This window comes from Nesoenas mayeri (genome assembly GCF_963082525.1).
Source record: "Nesoenas mayeri genome assembly, chromosome: 30".
In the NCBI taxonomy this organism is placed as follows: Eukaryota; Metazoa; Chordata; class Aves; order Columbiformes; family Columbidae; genus Nesoenas; species Nesoenas mayeri.
Window position 1 is genome coordinate 20,331 of NC_137564.1, and position 24,132 is coordinate 44,462.

A 24,132-nucleotide genomic window follows, 5' to 3' on the forward strand; every position below is an offset into this window, starting at 1 on the left:
CTTTTTTCCATGCTGGGCGTGCAGCTGGGAGAGCAGGAGAGCTACGGGCTCGGCCCTGGTTGGGGGAGCGTGATTGGGAATGGTGGTTGTCCCCTAAAATATTATGCAGCTTGAAAAAGGGCAAAGTGACCCCCAAAACATGGCAGCTGCAGCAATGCAGAATCCTCCCTTCAAAAGATGGGAAGCCAGAGGTCCCGATGACTCCGGAGTCCTGGAGGAGAGATCCTGCCAGGATCTGGAGGCTGTGTCTGCCATGGGACCCCACTTGTACCCCAAACCCGGCCCCATGTTGCACTCACAGAATGACACAATGTGAGGGGTTGGAGGGCCCTGGAAAGCTCATCCAGTGCAGCCCCCCGGAGCAGGAACACCCAGCTGAGGTTACACAGGAAGGTGTCCAGGCGGGTTGGAATGTCTGCACAGAAGGAGACTCCACAACCCCCTGGGCAGCCTGGGCCAGGCTCTGCCACCCTCACCCCAACAAGTTGCTTCTCATCTGCCAGCGGAACCTCCTGTGTTGCACTTTGCACCCATTGCCCCTTGTCCTGTCCCTGGTTGTCACCAGCAGAGCCTGGCTCCATCCTCCTGACACTGCCCCTTGCCATCTTGAGCCCCAGCAATGAGTCCCCCCTCAGGCTCCTCTTGTCCAGCTCCAGAGCCCCAGCTCCCTCAGCCTTTCCTCACACGGGAGATGCTCCACTCCCTCCAGCATCTTGGTGGCTGCGCTGGACTCTCTCCAGCAGTTCCCTGTCCTGCTGGAGCTGAGGGGCCACAGCTGGACACAAGATTCCAGGTGTGGTCTCCCCAGGGCAGAGCAGAGGGGCAGGAGAACCTCTCTGGATCCAGCTGGTCTCCCATCCAAGCACTGACCAGGCCCGACCCTGCTTAGCTTCCCAGATCAGGTGTTCTCAGGGTGCTATGGCTGTGTATCTGGACGGTCTCCCATCCAAGTACTGACCGGGCCCGACCCTGCTTAGCTTCCCAGATCAGACGAGATGGGGCGTTCTCAGGGCTATGGCTGCATATATTTTATATATATGTATATATGTTTCTCAAGTGTATCCTTATAGTATCTGAACTAAACCCTTTATTCAAGGGCAGAGCAGAGGGGCAGGAGAACCTCTCTGACCTACTGACCACCCCCTTCTAATCCTGCGATACTGACACCAGCCCCCTGGGCCACCCTCTCCCATGACGTCCCCGAGCAGGCGCCTTCAGCGAGCGCCGAGGTGCCGACCGAATTCCGCACTGAGCATTCACTTTGGAAGCAACGCCGCAGCGCCCTGCTCCCATCTCGAGTGCATTGCTAAAAAAAAAGGGGAGAAAAAAAAGCTTTTCTGACATGCAGGGGCCTGGCTCCTATAAACAGGATTTCTTCTGTGTCCCAGGCAGTGAGTGAATGAGACGCAGATGGCCGGACTTGGAACACCTCTGCGCTCGCAACCGCAAAATGAGCCCCTTCAAACGACGGGCTCACGAGCGCGATGGAGCCGGCGAGCCTCCAGCGTTCGGCATTACAGCAAACCTCTATTTTTGGTGGTTTTCAGCAGAGGGGCCTGTGAGAGGGCAGGGGAGATCCCTACAGCTTTCCATGTGCCGCTCCATGCAGAGGGCTCTGATACCTGGTCTGGAGGGAGATGTTGCTCTTTGGGACCCGTCCTAGAGCAGAATTTTGTTGTCCCTGAGCTCTGGGGGCCTCATCCTGGTGTCCGAGCGCTTCGAGCTGTCCCCAAGATGGTGCAGAGGGAGCAGGAAGCAAACGAGCCCGCTGAAAACAACGGCCCCATCGCAGCCCAAGCATCTTTCTGCTCGCTCTGATCCAGCCACCCAACACTTCCAGCCCTTCCCCACCCTCCTGCCCCTTTGCAAAGCCCCCCCGAGCTCTCCCAGACCAAGGGGCCACCGCCCCGATGGTCACACCGTCACCAGCTCTGCCATTTGCAGCCTGGGTGATTTTTTACAGCCCATGTGTGAGAACCGAAATAGCAGGCAGGGGCTTTCTGCACGCTATTATTATTTATGATGGCCCGGCGGGAGAGCCGGGCTGCGGTCACACGGCGTGTCCCCACCCCGCCCCGGCGCAGCGGGGGACACGGGTGACGATCTCCTCTCCCCCGGTCTGCCCTCCGCCACCCATGGCCGGTCCCCGCTGGAAACGACTGCTCCCCCCGATCTGTCAGCAGATCCGCATGAGTAATCGCTCGGCGACCAACTGCAACCGGCACAGCCCGACTCAGAAAAGCCCTTTTTAGGCAGCGGTCCCGTGTCGCCCGAGTGCCATCGGCGAGCAGGATGCCGGCAGCCACCCCCGAGCCTGGGAACGGTGCCCGGTGACTCATCTCCTTGCGCTGCCCAAACTCGAAATGGATCCCTGCGGGGACCTGGCGCTTGAAAAGACCCGGTAAGGGCGGGGGGTGGGTGTCACCCCCCAGTTTGGATCCAAGGCACAAACTGGGGGCATCAGGCTCTGGCGGGAGGGCAGGAGCAGGCACCCATGGGTAACACCAGGCTGTGGGTGCCAGCCGTGGAGGCAGGGACACGTCCCTGCCCGGCGCCCTGGGTGGGGATGGGTGCAGCAGGGGTGTCCCCTGGGATCATAGAATCACAGAATGTTTGCGATTGGAAGGGCCCTGGAAAGCTCATCCAGTGCAACCCCCCCGGAGCAGGACCACCCAGCTGAGGTTACACAGGAAGGTGTCCAGGCGGGTTGGAATGTCTGCACAGAAGGAGACTCCACACCCTCCCTGGGCAGCCTGGGCCAGGCTCTGCCACCCTCACCCCAACAAGTTGCTTCTCATCTGCCAGCGGAACCTCCTGTGTTGCAGTTTGCACCCATTGCCCCTTGTCCTGTCCCTGGTTGTCACCAGCAGAGCCTGGCTCCATCCTCCTGACACTGCCCCTTTCCATCTCGATCCCCAGCAACGAGGGATGCTCGGTGCTATAGCCCAGCAAGGGAGGATGGTGCCGGGGGGTGCAAAGGGTGACAGCATCGCTCACCTGCGCTGGCCGGCCTCTGCGGCAGCCCCGGGGACACCGTGTTCCTCTGCAGCGCCGGCTGCTGCGGTGACAGGAGCCGCGGGTCCGTCAGCGAGGATGTCACCAGGGACTGGGTCACCAGCGAGCTGCCCGGGTTGCTGAACTGCAGCGTGTTTTGGTTGGTCACCGGCACCGTCACCGGCATGGCGAAGTTGGGCGCGGGCACTGCGGACTGAAGAGAGAGCCGGGGGGTGAAGGGGGCGAACTCCTCGCTTTGAGCAAGTCTGATCCTGCATCACCTCCACTGCTGATGGGGGACAGTCCAGGCCTTCCCGAACCCCGGTGTCCCTGCTGCGCTTGCCCCCCACCCCTCCTGGCAGCCTACAGGGATGCACCAGAGTACGGATCCCAACCAGGAGGAGCAACCAGCTCTCCACTGGGACACATCAAAGCTTTGCTCAGGTCTGTGTTTATTTCAGCGCTGCCCTTCACCCCACCAGGCAGCCCCCCAGGATTTCCGAGCCCGTTCCTCATCCGGCAGGACATTCGGAGCCCTCCCGAGGAGCCAGGAGCGGGTGGCGGGTTCAGGCTGGCGTTGCTGCTGCTCGAGCATTGGCAAAAGGCTCGTTGTGCTCAGCACAGCCCCCAGGGATCCATCCTGGCACCTCCAGGAGCTGCTGGGAAGGAGAAGGAGCTGAGCCCAGGGAAGCAGCAGCATCCCTAAAGCTCTATCCTTGGCCGCGGGTCAAGGACCAGCTTCACCTACCAGCGGCCCTTCTGGAGCCAGGCTCGCCGCGATTATCCTGCTCAGCTGTCTTATGTCACTGATTTGCTCTTTGTTAACAGGAGCAGGCACCTGCTTAGAGGCTTTAGCAGGGGCTTTGCTAAAGTCCCACTTTAATTGGCTCAGGGCTGAAAAGGGCCGGTTGGGACCATCCCTGCAGGGTGCAGGGAGCCGAGCTCCCCCCCATCGCAGCTGCATAGGGGCTGCTGCCCTCCACAAATCCACTCCTAGATGGGTGATTTTCTTTTGGGGTAGAGAGCGGGATGGGAGGAGGGAGCGGGACGGCGCTCACCCGCTGCTGGATCCCCCGAGCAGCCTCTCAAGGGCACCGCGTCCCTCAGGGACATCCCAGGGCTCAGCCTGGGGACGGTGGCTCTGGCGGCACCGCCGCCAGGACCGGGCTCAAGTTCCCCAGCCCTTTACATACCAAAGAGCCACAACCAAGAGCCCTCCCTCTGCTTCTTCTGCACAGCTGCAAAACCCAGGGAGGGGGGACGTTTTTCTTGGGCGTTGCATGAGCACTGAAGCGGAGTTGTGTAATAAATCCCTGCCAACGCCTCCGCGTGTGTGCACGGCAAAGCCAACCCCAGCACTGCACATCCTAAGCAGCACCGGGAGAAACCAGGAGGTTGATACAACACGCGGAGAGCAGAGTTTTGCTTTTAATCCGCATCTAGCCCATTGCACCTTCAAATAAGTGTCAGGTCCTGCTGCCCCGGGCGTGCAGCAAGACGCAGGGCTGGGCCACCAGCTGAGTGGTCCAGGGTCCCAAGGGGACACATGGGGGGACATCAGCTTGCACATCAGTCCAAAATCTGGGAAGCGATGCACACACCAGCCAAACCTCAACCATTTCTGCGTGAAAAGCCGTCACAAACACCAAACGCAGAAGCCGCGCCGAGGCCTCTCGTTAGCGAACAAGGCTCTTGTTAAGCTTCACCGCCCACCGGGTCTGGTTAGTTCTCACCGCACACCAAACCAACCCAGCTGGTTAAAAAGGCAAAGCATCTTCTTCAATCACACACGCTCCACCTGCATCGCTCAGTCCCTCGCTGCGCAGGGAGGTTTAGTGGGGGAAGCAGATGCTGCGCCCCGGCTCCGGAACACCCAGCACCTCAATGGCACCTTCTGAAAGGACCTTAGGGCACGGAATGCTGCTTTACGGCACGTCCGGGTGCTGCCGCCGGCGATGGAGCCGGCTCGGAGCCCTCCCTTTGCAGCACAAAAACAGACGCTAAGCAGTCCCTGCTTTCGGAGTTGTTTCGCACCTTTGATGGGTTTTGGAGCTATTTTGCACCAGCAGGGCTTGCACAGCCAGAGGGGTGCACAGCAACCAGGGTGGAACTGGCCCCCACTAGTGAAACCAGGGAGGAACCTTTGGGAGGATGAGATAGAACCAAGCCTAGCTAATCCTGGCCTAAACCCACCCCGCAGGGCCGGGCTTGCTGGCACTTCGCTGGCACGCCTGCACTTTGCGTTCCTTCACCCTCCCAGCTCACCCCACGGCGCAGGGGACGGAGATGCAGATTTTGGGGTCCTGGGGAGCGCCGCAGCCTTCACCTGCTGAGTCAGCGAAACCCAGAGATGTCATTTCACAAGACCCAATATCTCAGGAAAAACCAGAATTTTAACGTGTGTAGGCTCGTAAAGCACAAAAGGGCCGATTTTCTTTTTGGCAAGGCGGGGAATGAGTGAGTGTAATCGTTGCAGTGCTGCATCCAGCCCTTGCAAATGAGGCTCCTCTTTGCTCCCCGTTCATTACGGCTGCGGCGACTCGGGGCTAATCCTGCATCAATAGTCTCTGCTCCCTTGAACTAACAACTAATTTGCAACGTGTCCCCCTCCTCCTCCTCCTCCTCCTCCTCCGTCTCCTGACACAAATCCCTTTCGGCGCTGTCCTGATGCCACCCCGGTGACGGCTCCGGGATCACAGGCTAAAACCTCCCTGGATTTGTGCCACAGGCACCAGCTGCCCCAAGGGCTGGGTGGATTTGGGGGGAATTAATGCGGAATAACCCAAACCCTATAGGGATGTGAGGGGCTGGCGTCACCTCACACGGAGCAAAACGGGGGCAAAACCCCGTTTTTAGGGTAAAAAGGGCAAAAAAAGAGGCTCCAACCCAAGCAAAGGAGGGGAGAGGACGTTGCAATGGTTTTCCCAAGAAGGGTCGTTCCTGCTTCTCCGGGTTGGAAATGGGGGGGCCCTCAGGACCCTTTGTGTTTGACGCACGGGACGCGGGTGCATTCGGGGCTGGGGGGGCTGTGCGCATGGGCTCCCAAGCAAAGCCATGCAAAATCCACCCCCCCGGCACCGGGAGGCAGCCGGGGGGGCTGCAGACCACCAGCTACTCACTGCGAGCCGGTAACTCTGCATCATTTTATCAAACTCCTCATCAATCTTTTTATATTTCTCCTCCGTCTGCGGGGTCAACGCAAACACTTCATCCCCTTCCGGGCTCTCGCACTCCCTGTGCTTCTTGTTCAGCGCCTGTTATGTTTTCGGGGGTGGGACACGGGGGTGTTGGGGAGGGATTTGGGGTGAGGTTTGGGGGGAAATCGAACAGAAGAGAAACAAAACAGAACAGAGAATATATAATGAAGGTTTTCTGGCCACGAGGTGGGTACTTACACCGTATCGCTTGAACAGGATATCCAGATCCTCGCTGCCTTTACGGTATTTATCCTCCATCAAGGGGCTCTGGTCTATGGAGTCATCGCCGTCGGGCTCCGGGCTGTCACAGCCATTAAACCCTTTCTTTCTTAATGTCTGCAAACACAACCGGGACAGTGTGAGATCCGCCAGTGGGGACGGGGAACACGGGCAGGTCCCCCCAAAACATCCTCCGGCTCACACAGACGTGTTCTTGCACAAATGAATGAGGTGTCATTGACTTCAGTGGGGGTGCAGGTTTCAACACTGGGGGTGTCTTTGATTTAGGAATTACAGCGCAGGGATGGGTGGATGGATGGATGGGTGGATGGATGGACAGGTGGATGGATGGATGGATGGATGGATAGGTGGATGGGTGGACGGATGGAAGGATGGATGGATGGGTGAATGGATGCATGGATGGATGGATGGATGGGTAGATGGATGGATGGGTGAATGGATGGATGGATGGATGGATGGGTGGACGGATGGATGGGTGAATGGATGGATGGATGGATGGATGGGTGAATGGATGGATGGATGGGTGGATGGATGCGTGGATGGATGGGTGGATGGATGGATGGATGAATGGATGGATGAATGGATGGATGAATGGATGGGGAGAAACATTGCTTCCCAAGGCTCTGTTTACACCAGAGCTGAATTTGGCCCCGTTCCAGCTCAGACTCATTCATCACCTCCAATTACTACAATGACAAGGAGGGGAAATAAACCTGAATGACATCTGCTCTCCCGCTAAAAATAGGGAAAATGTTCACACAAATATGAATCACAGAATCCCAGAATGTCAGGGGTTGATGCTCCACTCCCTCCAGCATCTTGGTGGCTGTGCTGGACTCTCTCCAGCAGTTCCCTGTCCTGCTGGAGCTGAGGGGCCACAGCTGGACACAAGATTCCAGGTGTGGTCTCCCCAGGGCAGAGCAGAGGGGCAGGAGAACCTCTCTGGACCCAGCTGGTCTCCCATCCAAGCACTGACCAGGCCCGACCCTGCTTAGCTTCCCAGATCAGGTGTTCTCAGGGTGCTATGGCCGTGTATCTGGACGGTCTCCCATCCAAGCACTGACCAGGCCCGACCCTGCTTAGCTTCCCAGATCAGACGAGATGGGGTGTTCTCAGGGTGCTATGGCTGCATATATACATATATATATACACATATATATAAAATACATGTTTCTCAAGTGTATCCTTATAGTGTCTGAACTAAATCCTTTATTCAAGGGCAGAGCAGAGGGGCAGGAGAACCTCTCTGACCTAGTGACCACCCCCTTCTAACCCCCCCCAGGTCCCATTGGCTTCCTGGCCACAAGGGCCCAGTGCTGGCTCATGGTCCCCCTGCTGTCCCCAGGACCCCCAGCTCCCTTTTCACTGCTCCAACAGCTCATTCCCAACTTACACTGGAACCTGGGGTTGTACAAATATGAAAATAGAAACAACAAAACCAGGGGAACAAATGGGGCTGCACCCGGTCCTGAGCGCTGGTGCAGGTGCTAACGAGGCCATTTCTCCTCCTTCATTAACCACAGGTTGGAGGGCAAAAACAGCAAGAAAACCCCAAAAGCTCCTCTTGGCTCAGCAGCCAATTTGCAGACTGCGTTGCGCGTGCATATTTAATCATTCTATTTTCAAAACAGCCAAAGCAATTAGGTGTTATTATGGAACCCTCGCTTGCCAATATTTTATGTTTTGTTGGTAAGTCAAAGCTACAGAATTTCCTGGAAGTCTTGATCTCTTTTCCTGCCAAATTCAGCAGAGGGGGGAAAAAAAAGAGCCTTGACGATTTGCCTGTCTTCCGAAACACTAATAAACATCTCTATTTTGAGGCCAAAACGCATCCCGAAGCGGCTCTTCATCCACCTGCGGGAAACACGGCGCTCGCGACAGCCAAGCAACGATCCCCGGCTCTGCCTTTCCTCACGCTTCCCTTCCCATTCCTCCTCCTTCCCATTTCCAGAGGGAAACCAGGAGGTGCAAAGAAGCACCAAAGCTTTCTGTTTCCCCACCGGGCTGCGTCTTTTGGGAAACCACTGAGTTTTCATGGGAAGTAGATGAAGAAATCAGTTTTCAAAGGAGAAAAGCAGGGTGAGGAGCAGCAGGAAAGGAAGAACGTGTGGGAGGAAGCGATGCTCGACCAGGATGTGGCCGACTTCCCTTAGAGGAGGGACCACCAACCGGCACAGGACCTGGGGAAGGCTGGATGAGGGTGAGGATGGAGGAAGAGGATGGAGATGAGGATGAGGATAGAGGAAGAGGATGAGGATGGGGATGAGGATGGGGATGGGGATGGAGGAAGAGGATGGAGATGAGGATGGGGATGGGGATGAGGACAGAGATGGGGATAGGGATGGGGATGGGGATGGGAATAGGAATGGGAATGGGGATGAGGATGAGGCTGGGGATTAGGATGGAGATAGGGATGGAGGAAGAGGATGGAGATGAGGATGAGGACGAGGACGGGGATGGGGATGGGAATGGGGATGAGGATGGGGATAGGGATGGGGATGGAGGAAGAGGATGGAGATGGGGATAGAGATGGAGGAAGAGGATGGAGATGGAGATGAGGATGAGGATGAGGATGAGGATGGGGATGGGGATGGGGATAGGGATGGAGGAAGAGGATGGAGATGAGGATGAGGATGGGGTTGGGGATGAGGATGGAGGAAGAGGATGGAGATGAGGATGAGGATGGGGATGGGGATGAGGATGGGGATAAGGAAGGGGATGAGGATGGGGATGGGGATGGGGATGAGGCTGGGGATGAGGATGGGGATGGGGATGAGGCTGGGGATGAGGATGAGGATGGGGATGAGGATGGGGATGGGGATTCGGATGGAGATGAGGATGGGGATGGGGATTCGGTGCTGGCAGCTGCCTCTGCACTTCACCGTCTCCTCAGCATCCTGCAAAATGCCTGATTTTACAGCACCGCGGGGAATGACAACCCCAGGAAGGCAAAGCAGGCAAAAATCAGCCCCCAGCCAGTCAGCCAGCCAGGGAGAGGACAGAAACGGCTGCGTGACTTTAACAGGCGGCAGCGTCCCCGTGCCTGGTGAGCTCTGCTCCCATCCAAGCCCCTTATCAGAACCTGGCACATCAGCCGGGCTGCGAGGAAACGAGAAGCGACAGCGAGGAGCAAAGCCGGCGCGATCCCGGCCCGGCGCGCACGTGGCGCCCAGCGTGCCTGTCTGGGGCTCAGCTGTCCCCCCCGCCCAGCGAAACCCTCCTCTCTGCATTAAGAGAGATTTTCTCAGACTTAAAAGCTTGCAACGGCCGGGACTTTGCTGGGCACAGAGAGCCGGAGGGGCCGCGCGGCTCAATCCGGCTCCGACAGCCGCTGCCGAGCGCCGGTGTGGCTGAAGGGTGGAGGTGGCTGCGCTGGGGACGGTCCCACGAGGCTGCCAGGGTGTTGAGTCCCTTGTGAATGGGGCTGGGGATGCTCACCCTGCTCTGCCTCTTGCTAAACACAAGGGGGTGTCCCTAGTGCCCCCTGCATCTCCCCAGGACTAAAAAGCAACGGGGGGATCTCATGGTTAATGTTGTTTTAAATCATAATGCGAATGGACCAACTCGTAGCACCTGGAGCTGGCGGCTCCAGCACCTTTGCACCCAGGAGCCCCTCTGGGAGGCTGTGCCAAGGCCTCGGAGCCACAGCTTGTCCCCCTTTCTCCAGCAACATGAAATCAAGAGGTTTCCACAGAACCACAGAACCAACTGGGTTGGAAAAGAGCTCAGAGATCATCCAGTCCAACCCTTGGTCCAACTCCAGTCCATTGACTAGATCACGGCACTAAGTGCCATGTCCAATCTCAGTTTAAAAACCTCCAGGGCTGGTGAGTCCAGCACCTCCCTGGGCAGCCATTCCAATGCCTGACCACTCTCTCTGCAAGGAATTGCTTTCTAATCTCCAGCCTAAATTTAAGTTGAAGCCCATGCCCCCTTGTCCTATTGCTGATGCCTGGGAGAAGAGCCCAATCCCCACCTGGCTAGAACTGCCCTTCAGGTGGTTCTAGAGAGTGCTGAGCTCAGCTCTGAGCCTCCTCTTCTCCAGACTGAACAAGCCCAGCTCCCTCAGCCTCTCCCCATAGTGTTCAAGTCCCTTCCCCAGTCTTGTTGCTCTTCTCTGGACCCGCTCCAGCACTTCAATCTCTTTCCTGACCTGAGGGACCCAGAACTGAACACAACACTCCAGATGTGGCCTCCCCAATGCAGAGCACAGGGGAAGGGTCACTGCCCTTGTCCTGCCGACTACGCCATTTTTGATACAGGACAGGATCCCATTGGCCTTCTTGGCCACCTGGGCACACTGTTGGCTCATGTTGAGCTTCCTGTCCATTAGTCCCCCAGGTCCCTTTCTGCCTGGCTGCTCTGCAGCCACTCTGTGCCCAGCCTGGAGCTGCAGGGGGTTGTTGTGGCCAAAGTGCAGCACCCGGCGCTTGGCCTTGTTGAGCTTCATCCCATTGCAATCAGCCCATTGTTCCAGTCTATCCAGATCCCCCTGCAGAGCCTCCTGCCTTCCAGCAGCTCCACACTCCCTCCCAACTTGGTGTCATCAGCAAATTTGCCTGTGCCGGTTGCTCCTCATCCTGCCGAGATGCTGGCAGCACCGTTCCGGGCTGCGCTGCTCCCGGAGCCACCGGCCTTGCGGGGAATGCAGGCGCCATCCCCCTAAAATCCACTGAAAACCATAGTCACAGCTCGTGCCTTCACGGCTCTGTAAACTCAATGGCGGGGAAGCTTCCAGCATGCAAAGATACTCTTGGAGGAGTCAAGTTCAACCCGGAGCCACCAAGAAGCAGCAGATAAACTGAGTCTGTGTGCAATGGGGACTAAGCCCGGCCTGGGGGACCTGAATCTGCAGCAGGAGCGAGAGCGCTGTCCTGGTGGTAATTTGGAAGAGAAAACAGTAAAGATGTTAGAGCGGCCATATCCCCGCTCCAAGGTGAGAGGCGGACGGGGGGGACGCCCGAGCGGCCTCCAAACCCACTGGGCCTCACTGGGTTTCGCTCCGAGGCGGCTGTTGCTGGTGAAACACGCCGGGCTCGGCACATTTGGGCTCTTTTTCTTGCCATCACCAATATCCTTCTGCTCCCGCTGTTCCTCTCCTCGGCTTTGGATGCGGATCCAGCTTTTCATGTGGTGCAAACACAGGATTTCTTTGGGTGCCAAGGACTGTGTGTAACTTGTCGGCTTTGGAGTGTTTGCATCTTGGACCATAAGGTAACGGAAAACGCTGCCCAAAATGTTTACGGTATTTTTAGGCCAAGACAAATCTGTTCGGCGCTGCAAGAGCCGCAGGCTGAGCGATTCAAAGGCCGATTCCTCCAGTAGCGCTTTGGAGCAGCGAAGCCTCGAGGGGCGTGAGGTCCAATCTGCCCAGGGCTGGGCCACCCCGCTCAGCCACCAACGGCTCCACGGGTGCTAATTTATGGCTAATTTATGTCACTAATGAGCCAGCCACAGCCTTGGTTTGCTGGAATTTGCCCGGTGTACAAGGCGGCTGAAAAGGAACAACCGAGCGGCTCCATTTTCGTAGGTGCTGCACCCTCCTGTGAGCCAAACACCCCGCGCTGAGCACGGTGATGCTCGACCAGAGCCAGGGATGAGGGGAAAGCGGTGGGGAGGGCCGGGGGGTCACGGACAGCGAAGGGCGGCCGAGCATCTCTGTGATGCTGCCAAGTTGGAGGAGGAGAGCGACCTTGATGTGGGCGAGGTTTGGAGCCGGTGTTCTCCTAGCAAAACCATTCCTGGTGCTGGTGGGGTTGGTCGGACAGGACTCGGCATCCTCGGAAACCCAGACGAGCCTTCGGCAACTCCAGCGAGGCGTGAGATTTGCCATGATTTGAGCAGGGGTTGGACCAGAGGCACCCAAAGGTCCTTCCCAACCCAAATTGGGTCGTGCCCACCTGACAAGCCCATGATGTGTGTCTGAAACCACAGACAGGGCAAGGCCACCAGCTGCACCCCAGGGCAGCAGATGCCTCCAGATGCCCCTGGTTTGCCTGGACCACATAGAATCATAGAATCACAGATGGTTTGGGTTGAAGGGACATTTAAATGTCCCCCAGTGTCCCCCCTGCCATGAGTGGGGACATCGTCACCGGCTCAGGGTGCTCAGAGCCCCGTCCAGCCTGGCCTGGGATGTCTCAGGGATGGTTCATCCACCACCTCTCTGGGTACCTGGGCCAGGCTCTCACCACCCTCAGGCCAACAATTTCATTCCATCCAGCCTGAATCTCCTTCCTTTAGTTTCAAACCATCACCCTTATCCTGTTACAACAGGCCCTGCTAAAATTAAAATCCCACAAGCAAACCTGCACCTCAATTTCACAGCAGTAAATCAACACATCACCTGAGACAGCTTCAAACTCCACCACTAAGAACTGAGGATTTTTGTTGGCTGGACCAAAACCATGCAAAATAGACCTAGAAGTGGGTGTCTGAGATCCGCTTGCTCCCATCCCCACCCGGCGCCGGCTCCACCACGACGGCAAAGCCGGCGAAAGGACGAGCAGGCTCACCTCGATGATGTCCGCGTTGGTCCGGCTCTCGTGGGGCTCGTTGTACTCGGTGTACTTGAGCAGCACCTTGTCCATGTCGGTGCTGGCGTACTGGAACAGCTTGTTGGAGTGGTTGAAGATGATGAGGGCGATCTCGCAGTCGCACAGGACGCTCAGCTCGTACGCTTTCTTCATCAAGCCGAACTTGCGCTTGGTGAAGGTGACCTGGAAGCAAGGAGAGCCATGGTCAGGGCTGCGCCCGCGTCACCGCAGCGCCCAGCGCTCCCGAGGCAACCGCGACGAGCCCGGGACAAAGAGCAAAAGGAAGGGGAAGGCAGAGGGATCTCCCATCCTCATTTCCCCAAATGGACAACCCCCCCAAGCCCTCCTCTCACACCTCCCTCTTCCAGCCGCTTCATCCCACTGCTTAATTTGGGATCCTCCAAAGGCAACCACTTCCCAAGCGCAAAGATGATTTATCGGCGTTGGAAATGGCATATTGAAAATACATTTCAGCAAAATCCCCAGCAGAGCTGCCATCTGTCCGGGGGCCGCGCGTTGTTGGGTTTGGTTGTTGGGTTTGGTTTTAAGCTGAATATTCAAGCGGTGGAGATCTCGCCACCTCTTGCTGCCGTAGCCCTGAGAGAACCTGACCCCAGGAGCTGCAGAGCTGGGGGTTCAGCCACCCCAAAGTGGGTCAGGATGCTGCCCTGCACCCTCACCCACCCCAACCCGCTCTCCTGCCTCCCAGCACCCACTTTTGTGGGAGACACCAGGCTCTTGCCATCCCCATAACCTATGGGGCCATTTATTAACATCACCACCCCACCGCGGTCACCGTGACCGCGTCCCCTGTCCTCCCAACCCGCCCTGCCTTGAAATGAGCCCTCATTAGAGCTGTCGGCTAACGAAGCGTCGCTTGCAGGACTGATCCTGCTGAGCTGGTTGGGGGACGGGGGTGGCGACAGAGCGGGGTGTGGGTTCCAAACCCCCTCCAGACACCAAGCAGACATTGGGTGACACTTCCCAGCCCACGCTGAGCTCTTGTCACGATGTCCTAACGGGACCCAGCGGGTCAGGACGGAGCTGACCCCCCAAGGTTCAACGCTTGGCCAGTGTCCTCTTAGCAAAGCACAAAAGGAAACTAAAAGGCAAATAAAAGCAGGGAGGTCAGTGCTTTGCTTTCAGCATCGCTCTAGGGGCGAAGCAGCATCGCGGGGAAGCGCTGGAGCTGCGATGTCCTTGGGTGCCCAGAGCTGCTCCCTCGCTGTGCACACACACGGGGGGGCCTGACCCCGCTCGATTTTAAAGCTGAACAGCTTGAATTCGCAGCGTTGAGCGAGGGGAGCAAACGCGGCTGTTGCCTCCGCTCAACTCGAGTTAGCGGCTTAACCTGCAGCTTCCCCATCTGCTGATGAGCGTTGCCACGCTGATGCCACCGCAATGCCACCCGCAGCACCCAGCAGGTCCTGCGCCCAGCGCCCCGGTGATGGAGCCGCATCCCTGGGGCAGTGGGGGCAGCGCAGGGCAGCCCTGGGCACAGGGGAGCTGTTCCCCCCTCCAGCCACCTCTCAGAGATGATTAAGCAGTAACGAGATTCAGCTCTAATCGCCTCATCCGCCGGGAGGTGCTGGGCCGGCACCCCGCGCCGCCGCTCCGCGCCACGTGCGCCCGCTCGCACCGCGGTCAGGATGCGAGCGGCGGCGCTCACGTTGGCAGCGCAAATTAAATTACTTAAGGGTGCCATCAGCATTTCCCCCTTGCTGGGGCCATTCCGGACCTCTCAGCCACCCAAAATCGCCGCTCCCGGCACCGACACTGAGCCAGCAGCACCGCGCTGCAGGTGGGACCCCGGCCAGCACGGGCACCAAAGCCAACCCGGGGCTCCCCAACAGCGTTTCTGGTCCCACTAGAGAATGGCGTCACCACCGCGGGTGGCACAGCGTGACTTGGCCGGCCCCACCGCGACGGTCCCGCTGCTCCGAATGACGCCCTGAGATCTGGAGCCTTCAATGGGGCAGTTCATGGCTCTTTTGTGCCCCACCGTACCAGGGTGGTACCAAAGTCAAGGTGACTTCACCTCCACCAGCTGGGGGGGCAGGAGGGGTGGGACCCGCGGTCAGTTGATCGGGTCCTTAGCAGGACCATGAGTCAATGGACAGGGTCGTTAGCAGAGGAGGTGCCCAGAGCAGCCACAAAGCATCTGGACCATGTTATGCCCACAGCCACATCCGACCAGACTATAAAACGGGGTCCCCGCCGATGTCCCCCTTTTGTGTGGTCATCTCGGAGCAGCACGTCTGCGAACTGGAGCCCCCCCTTTAGACTGGGACGCCGTCTAAGATTGAGAGCGTCTCACCTCGTTCGAGAGTGCTAATTTACTGGATATATCCTTAAATAAGTCCTCGCCTAACCAGGCAGTGTTAGTCCTCGCCTAACCCAGGCAAGTGATTATTTCTTGTGGATACCCTGGGCTCTGGTTTGTTTCTTGTGTGTGCATGCACACTGGGGATCCTCGTTATTTGCTGTACCCCAATAATCTCCTCAACTGATATCCAAACCTCTATTTTATGTTGTCGGAGCGCTAATTAATTGTATAAACCCTGTTTCTGGTCGGTTTATCGGCCGCACTTTTCCAGCCAGAATAAAGTCTGGTTTGGAACTTGTTGCCCGGCTAAAACTGACTTTGGGTGCCCCGGTGCCATAGTCCCAGGAGCCCTCGAGAGGAACACACGCAGCATTGCCACCGACATGGTGGGAACAGCCATGGGCGGCTGATCCTGCAGCTGCTGGTGCCAGGGACACCTCCCCAAAACCACGTCGCCGTGTGCCATGAGCCCAGAGGCTGAACCTGCAAGCGAGGGCGGCTCTTGGCACGGCCACAGTTGGGGTTTTGCCCTTGAGAAATGGAGCTCTGGCCAAAGTACGAGGTTACTCGTCCAAGAAATCAACCACCAACCTGAGCGGGGTCAAGCAGAACCCAAAGCACCAAATAGAACGATGTGTCTGCGAACGAGGGGATGTCTCCTGTGCAGACAGGGATGGGGTGGAGGAGCAGCCCTCTGCCTCGCCGCCCGCGCTTCTTGCAGGGAAAAGCAAAGATCTGCCATTTAACCAGCCTCAACGCACAAAAGAACCACCTAATGTCACCCTACACATCTGCCCGCGTGTCCACGACCCGGCGCGGAACCCCAACCCTGCCCCTACCGCAGAGGGGCCGGGACGCCCATGGGCACGAGCCTCATTGAGAAGAATTAACCTTGTAAGTCTAAGAGGGTAATCAAATCTCATGCTTCAGGGCCTAAGCCGATCACCAAAGGGGTCAGGAAGGAATTACAGCCCCACACTAGCAGGGGATTTTTGCCTTTCCCCTGATGCAAACCATATTGGCCATTGCCAGAGTCAGCAGGCCGGCCCTGAAGGACTGATGGTCTGATCTGTTATGGCAAATCCCCTCCAGTAATTCCTCTAATGACATTAGCGACTCTTACTTGCTCTCCTCTCCCGGTTTTGGCTTCTGCTGTCATTCTGGTCTCCTCTGCGCGGCTCAGGGTCTGTGCACCCACAGCAGGCGAGACCTGGGTTGGGAGCAGGGCTGGACTCGCTGATGCGGTTGGGTGCAAGACGCATGGGAAGAGCTTCACCACCCAGCAAAGGCTCGACTCGAACTCCCCCTGGGGTCCACAGCACCACGGTGGCCCCAAATCACCCTTATTGATGAACTCTGCTTGCAACACCAGCAGAAACCCCAGCGTGGAGAGCGGCTGTGATTCCACAACACCCACGGACACGTTTTGTCCGTGACAACAGCAGGAGAGGAAGGGAAGAGGCACGAGTTGAAGCAAGACGGGCTATTTCTGAGCCCAGATTGTGGCTCCTGGCATTGCACACACAGCGTGCAAGGCAGGAGGGGTTTCAATCACCCCCTTTAGCGGGGTTCCAGCCGCCCCGGAGCTGGGGATGGAGGAGCCGCTCCTCATGGAACGTCCTCTTGTTTCCCAAAGAAAGGAAGCAGTGAAAATAACTGACTGCAAAGCCTGTGCTGACGACCAATTTAACAGCTGCTGCTTTGCTGACACCCAACCTAAACAGGGCTGGAAAAGCAAAGCGATCCGTGCCGCGCTTGTGCGGAAAGGCTGGGATGGGGAGCGATGCTCCTGCGTTGGGTTTTGGAAGAACCAGCCCTGCTGGGGATAAAGCTGCTGTCAAGGGAAAATCAACATCCTCCAGATGCACAGATTGGGTTTTGGGGATAAAACCTGACACCTAAACCCAGCGCTAAACCCACTTGGGCTTGGTTTAGGCCACGGAGAGCTCAGCGTGTCCGCCCCCCGCACCACGAGCGGCTCGACGCCCGCAGAAATGCCTCCCGGCGCTTGGCTTCTGCCTTTGGCACAGCGACGCCGCTTTCCCTTCCCAAAGGCTTATACAACAGGCTCGGCTGTGCCATCCGCCTCCAGCATTACCAAAGATTTTCCGTCCGTCCGTCCGTCCGTCCCAACGCCTAACGGGGCCGCGAGGCTGCGAATGGCTCCTCCTCACACAACACCCGGCAGCGCTGCCCCATAAAACACACCCCAGCGGCTTTAACGACCCCCAACACCCTAATTATGGAAATAAACAGCGCCATGAGCAACCAAAAGCATTTTACACCCGCCCCATCCCCCAAACAACGTCGTAATGAAGAAAACCTGCAGTTTTCCATTGTTTCGCTGCGGAGCAATAAATCAGTTCCTGCTTTTTAAGCATTAGGAATATACGCTATACATATATTTAGTGGTAGGTCAGGCTGGGGTATTGTAGGGATGGGAAGACCAAAGGCACAGGGTTGAATAAACTCAGGGACCACGGGAGCCTGAAATTCTTGTGGTTATGGGGAAATACATGGACGGATTCATCACAGAGCAAACCTGGGCCAGCCCAAAAAACACATTAATTAGGGGAAAATGTGGTGTTCTTTTTCGTCTGGGATATACACGTGTATTGCTACACACGCTTCAACACAGAACAAGAAGGGTTAGAAGGGGGTGGTCAGTAGGTCAGAGAGGTTCTCCTGCCCCTCTGCTCTGCCCTTGAAAAAAGGGTTTAGTTCAGATACTATCAGGATATACTTGGGGAACATATATATATACATACATGTAATATATACAGCCATAGCACCCTGAGAACGCCCTATCTCATCTGATCTGGGAAGCTAAGCAGGGTCAGGCCCGGTTGCTGCTTTGCTGGGAGACCAGCTGGGAATAGCGGGTGCTGTGGGCTGAGCCAGCACTGGGCCCTTGTGGCCAGGAAGCCAATGGGACCTGGGGTGGGTTAGAAGGGGGTGGTCAGCAGGTCAGAGAGGTTCTCCTGCCCCTCTGCTCTGCCCTTGAATAAAGGGTTTAGTTCAGATACTATCACGATATAGTTGGGGAACATATATATATACACACACATACATGTAATATATACAGCCATAGCACCCTGAGAACGCCCCATCTCGTCTGATCTGGGAAGCTAAGCAGGGTCGGGCCCGGTCAGTACTTGGATGGGAGACCAGCTGGGAATAGAGGGTGCTGTGGGCTGAGCCAGCACTGGGCCCTTGTGGCCAGGAAGCCAATGGGACCTGGGGTGGGTTAGAAGCGGGGGGTCAGTAGGTCAGAGAGGTTCTCCTGCCCCTCTGCTCTGCCCTTGAATAAAGGGTTTAGTTCAGATACTATCAGGATATACATGGGGAACATATATATATATACACCCACATACATGTAATATAAGCAGTCATAGCATCCTGAGAACACCCCATCTCATCTGATCTGGGAAGCTAAGCAGGGTCGGGCCCGGTCAGTACTTGGATGGGAGACCAGCTGGGAATAGTGGGTGCTGTGGGCTGAGCCAGCACTGGGCCCTGGATTCATATAGGTTTTCCAATGAAATAAAAGAATACTTGGGGTTGTTTGCGTTGAGAAAAGCGGATACTTGCGGCTGTTTTCGATTGGAAAAACCTCACGGAAAATGTCAACTGAAATATATTTCGTGCAAGGCAAGAAAAAAAAGGCAACTAAGTGGGGAAGATGCTTCTGGAAAAGCGCTTAGATGGAAAGTCCAAGGCACGGCAGAACGGGGCTGTTTCCCTGCATTGGGGATCCGCCTGGATCCAGCGCCGCTGCTGAGTTTGGCCCATCTGCTTCGTTTAGGGGTTGGGAGAGAAAAGAACCACTTAGGCCAAAATGGGATGGAAATGGGAGGGTTTGGAAGTGGAACCGTTCAAATGAGGGGGGAGGAGGGGGAGGCACCGACCTGCCGGTTGCGCTCGTCCGTGATCCGCTGGATCTGGATCTTTTTTCTCCCCATCTCGGCGGGAAATCGGCGCGGCGGCCGGGACGACTCGGCTTCAGGGCAGGGGAAAAGGAGCCCCCGTTTTAAACGGCTTTCATGAAAGGGCGTGGGGGGCTTGATTTTGGTGGATGAGAAAAGAACCCAACAAAAAAATCAAAATGAAAAATAAAAATGAGTTCGGTGTCGCTCCTTGCTCAGTTCATCGTCTCCTCCTGTGTGGCTGGATCCAGCGGCTGCTCAGAAACCTGTGAAAAGAGAGAGACAAGGGGTGAGAATGGCTGTCACCAAACCCATCCTAGATCTGGTGCCCTCCCAGCATCCTCCCAGTATCACAGAGTGACAGAATGACAGGGACTGGAAGCCCATCCAGTGCAACCCCCCCGGAGCAGGAACACCCAGCTGAGGTTACACAGGAAGGTGTCCAGGCGGGTTGGAATGTCTGCACAGAAGGAGACTCCACACCCTCCCTGGGCAGCCTGGGCCAGGCTCTGCCACCCTCACCCCAACAAGTTGCTTCTCATCTGCCAGCGGAACCTCCTGTGTTGCACTTTGCACCCATTGCCCCTTGTCCTGTCCCTGGTTGTCACCAGCAGAGCCTGGCTCCATCCTCCTGACACTGCCCCTTGCCATCTTGAGCCCCAGCCATGAGTCCCCCCTCAGGCTCCTCTTGTCCAGCTCCAGAGCCCCAGCTCCCTCAGCCTTTCCTCACACGGGAGATGCTCCACTCCCTCCAGCATCTTGGTGGCTGCGCTGGACTCTCTCCAGCAGTTCCCTGTCCTGCTGGAGCTGAGGGGCCACAACTGGACACAAGATTCCAGGTGTGGTCTCCCCAGGGCAGAGCAGAGGGGCAGGAGAACCTCTCTGACCTACTGACCACCCCCTTCCAACCCACCCCAGGTCCCATTGGCTTCCTGGCCACAAGAGCCCAGTGCTGGCTCAGCCCACAGCACCCTCTATTCCCAGCTGGTCTCCCATCCAAGTACTGACCGGGCCCGACCCTGCTTAGCTTCCCAGATCAGATGAGATGGGGCGTTCTCAGGGTGCTATGGCTGCATATATTACATGTATGTATATATATGCTTCCCAGGTATATCCTGATAGTATCTGAACTAAACCCTTTATTCCAGGGCAGAGCAGAGGGGCAGGAGAACCTCTCTGACCTACTGACCACCCCCTTCTAACCCCCCCCAGGTCCCATTGGCTTCCTGGCCACAAGGGCCCAGTGCTGGCTCATGGTCCCCCTGCTGTCCCCAGGACCCCCAGCTCCCTTTTCACTGCTCCAACAGCTCATTCCCAACTTACACTGAACCTGGGCTTGTTCTGCCCACATTCAAGACGCTACACTTGCCCTTGTTATATTTCATTACGTTTCTCCTCACCCAACTCTCCAGCCTGTCCAGGTCTCGCTGGACCTTATGCTGTATCCGGGCATCAACTGACCCCCGCCAGCCCCATTTCACCCCATTTTCAGCATCGCAGTGAGGGGGACAGAGGGGGACAACTCATTTTTCTGCTGGTCTGTTTGTCTCCCGGTTGTGTCTCCGCGTGGCCGGGTAAGAACAGGGATAACACTGCACTTCAGATGGGGGTTCCCGTGCCAAGACCCGAGCAGTGGGAAAAGCTGATCCCAAAATAGCTTCTATCCGCCTCAATTTGGCGGCTCCAAGGTCTTGGTTGTGTCACAAAAAGAGCTTTTCCTCCCCATCATCACCCCAAATTCACCCGCAGCATCCGCAGCCGCCTCCTGCTCCGCTCCCACCCCAACACGGAGCCCCAGACCCCGCTGAGCCCCCCAGGACCTCAACTCCAACCTCCTCATCTACCAACCTCAACACAAACAAGCCCTGACGGCCCCACTCCCACACATGGTTTTTGGGGTTCATTGAGTTGTGTGAGTCACTTTTCTTCTCTGCTTTTTGGGGGAGTAAAACCATTCATCATGCTCTGTGGTTTCAGTGTTGGTTCGAGCACCTGAGAAGGGAGACGGGAGGTTTTATTCCTCCTCTGACACCCACAATTTGCACTGTGGGGAAGACAAGCACTGGGGAGCCCGGGAAGGGCCATTTGCAGGAGAGCGGAGCCACAAAGGCAGCAAAAACGCTGCTTTTTCATCTAAGTCCCACCAGGAATGGTCTTTGCAAGGACAAACTGTATGGGGATGGTGTTTGCTGCTTGAATCGTTGCTTCTGGAAATCGGTGTGTGTTTCCCCTCCCAGCAGTGGACGAGAGGGACTGTCTGGCTACAAGCAGCACCGGTGCTGCAGGGGGTGCCGAGCCGGTGCCAGGGGGATGCGCTGCGGCTGCTGCTCGCCATGGCTCTGTGGCCAGCGCTGAGAAGGCCAGTCGCAGAGCGCCACTGGTACCAGGGCCTCGCTGGTCCCAGGGCATCACTGACCTCAGGGCACCGCTGACCTCAGGGCATCACCAGTCTCAGGGCATCACCGGTCCCAGGGCATCACTGGTCCCAGGGCATCACTGGTCCCAGGGCATTGTCTGTCCCAGAGTATCACTGGTCACAGGGCATCGCTGGTCCCAGGGCATCTCCAGTCCCAGGACACCACTGGTCCCAGGACATCTCCGGTCCCAGGACATCAGTGGTCCCAGGGCATCTCCAGTCCCAGAGCATCTCCAGTCCCAGAGCATCTCCAGTCCCAGGACACCTCCAGTCTCAGGACATCTCCAGTCCCAGGACATCGCTGGTTCCAGGACATCACTGGTCCCAAGCCATCAGTGGTCCCAGAGCATCACCAACTTCAGGCCATCACTGGTCCCAGAGCATCACCGGTCCCAGAGCATCACCAGTCCCTGGGCATCACTGGTCCCAGAGTATCAATGGTCCCAGGCCATCGCTGGTCCCAGGGCATTGCTGGTCCCAGGGCATCACCAGCCTCAGGCCATCGCTGGTCCCAGGGCATTGCTGGTCCCAGAGCATCACCAACCTCAGGCCATCGCTGGTCCCAGGGCATTGCTGGTCCCAGAGCATCACCAGCCTCAGGCCATCGCTGGTCCCAGGGCATTGCTGGTCCCAGAGCATCACCAACCTCAGGCCATCGCTGGTCCCAGGGCATCGCCGGTCCCACGCGTTGCTGCTTGGGCTGGCACAGCGAGCAGAGCACGCAGGTGCCGCGCTGCCGCAAGAGCATCCCTTGAAAGCAGGTGATACAGGACGAGCCAAAAGGAAGAAGATGACTTTCATTTCAACCACCCAGAGCAGCTGCTTGGCATCTCCACCACCACCGGTCCACGCAGGACAGAGCCCACAGCCACGAGGCCGGGGAACGACGTGAGGATTTTGCATATGCAGAGAAAATACGGTGGAGGAGGAACTTTCCACCGAGTTTACTTTGCATCTTTTCCCCTTGGAGTTGCCATTTCTTTAAGCTGCCTGTAAAATATTCACCTTCACCACCTTCAAAACCAGCAGCACAAGCACGAAGTAGCAACATCTCTGCATCTGGACCCAGCGCAAGACGCTAATTCTTTCCTTGTGCTACAGCTCTTGGATAGAGGAATCTTCTGAAAAGACAGTGGATTTACTGTCCAAACCAGAGAGGAACTCTCCAGAAGCAACAATAAACACTGGAGAACAACGGGCAGTAAATTGAATCCGAGTGAAAGGAAACATATTTGAACGCAATCCATTTGTGGGGCTTCTTCACAGGATGCTACGGTGGCCAAAAGCTTCGCGGCATTCGCGAAGGAGATGGGATGTTTGTAAGGCTGAGGAGAAAAAGCCGGTGCTGCTCATCCCAACCCAACGTGGTGCGAGATGATGCTTCTCATCTGCGCTCAAACCGCGCTCCCCGCCCCGCGCCAAAATCAAACCATGAGATGAACCATCAGACCACGTTCCTCCCGCTGCTCTCGAAGCGCGATGCTCATGGTCCCAGCCCCGGTAAAGTCCCCCATAGGAAAATGGCAACGTGACAACACTTTGGTTGTCGTGGTGGGGAGAAAGGAGCCAGCGACACCCCTGATTGAACGGGAAGGAAAACTCCCATCGGCAAACCTGGTCCTTGGATGGAGAAACGAGAGATGACATCCCAGAGCTGTTTCTGCCCTCCAAACTCATCCAAACAACCCCCTTCTCCTCAACGTCATGCTACACTTGGGGTTTTGGGCTGGGTTTACTTGGTTTTAGGTTGGGTTTTTTCCCGACCTATATTTGAACGCAGGTATTCTTTCACGTTTCCTGCCCAGGTGGTTGTTTCAGAAAGAGCGGCCACAGGTTCAAGTTTCTGAGCAGCATCTGCAAGCTCAAGAAACCTGGAGAGATTCTCTGTCTCCTGCCCATGCACCGGCAGCACTGGAGAGCAGCGCTGGAGCCACCCAGCAGCACCCGCTGTGCACCGAGCACCCCAGAGCAACCATCACACAATGTGAGGGGTTGGAGGGGCCTGGAAAGCTCATCCAGTGCAACCCCCCCGGAGCAGGAACACCCAGCTGAGGTTACACAGGAAGGTGTCCAGGCGGGTTGGAATGTCTGCACAGAAGGAGACTCCACACCCTCCCTGGGCAGCCTGGGCCAGGCTCTGCCACCCTCACCCCAACAAGTTGCTTCTCATCTGCCAGCGGAACCTCCTGTGTTGCAGTTTGCACCCATTGCCCCTTGTCCTGTGCCTGGTTGTCACCAGCAGAGCCTGGCTCCATCCTCCTGACACTGCCCCTTGCCATCTTGAGCCCCAGCAATGAGTCCTCCCTCAGGCTCCTCTTGTCCAGCTCCAGAGCCCCAGCTCCCTCAGCCTTTCCTCACACGGGAGATGCTCCACTCCCTCCAGCATCTTGGTGGCTGCGCTGGACTCTCTCCAGCAGTTCCCTGTCCTGCTGGAACTGAGGGGCCACAACTGGACACAAGATTCCAGGTGTGGTCTCCCCAGGGCAGAGCAGAGGGG

General features: G+C 57.0%; 1 protein-coding gene across 1 annotated transcript in view; it reads right to left on the bottom strand.

Annotated features, from left to right (window-relative positions):
• MEF2D (myocyte enhancer factor 2D) overlaps positions 1-19,255 on the bottom strand; it is a gene marked incomplete at both ends in the record, with an annotated part of 34,086 nt that extends 14,831 nt beyond the window's left edge. Inside the window, 4 exon segments of the mRNA XM_080361045.1 lie at positions 2,998-3,208; positions 6,390-6,527; positions 12,947-13,150; positions 19,202-19,255. Coding sequence (XP_080217171.1) covers positions 2,998-3,208; positions 6,390-6,527; positions 12,947-13,150; positions 19,202-19,255 — 607 coding nt within the window.
• Positions 19,256-24,132: the final 4,877 nt, after the last annotated feature.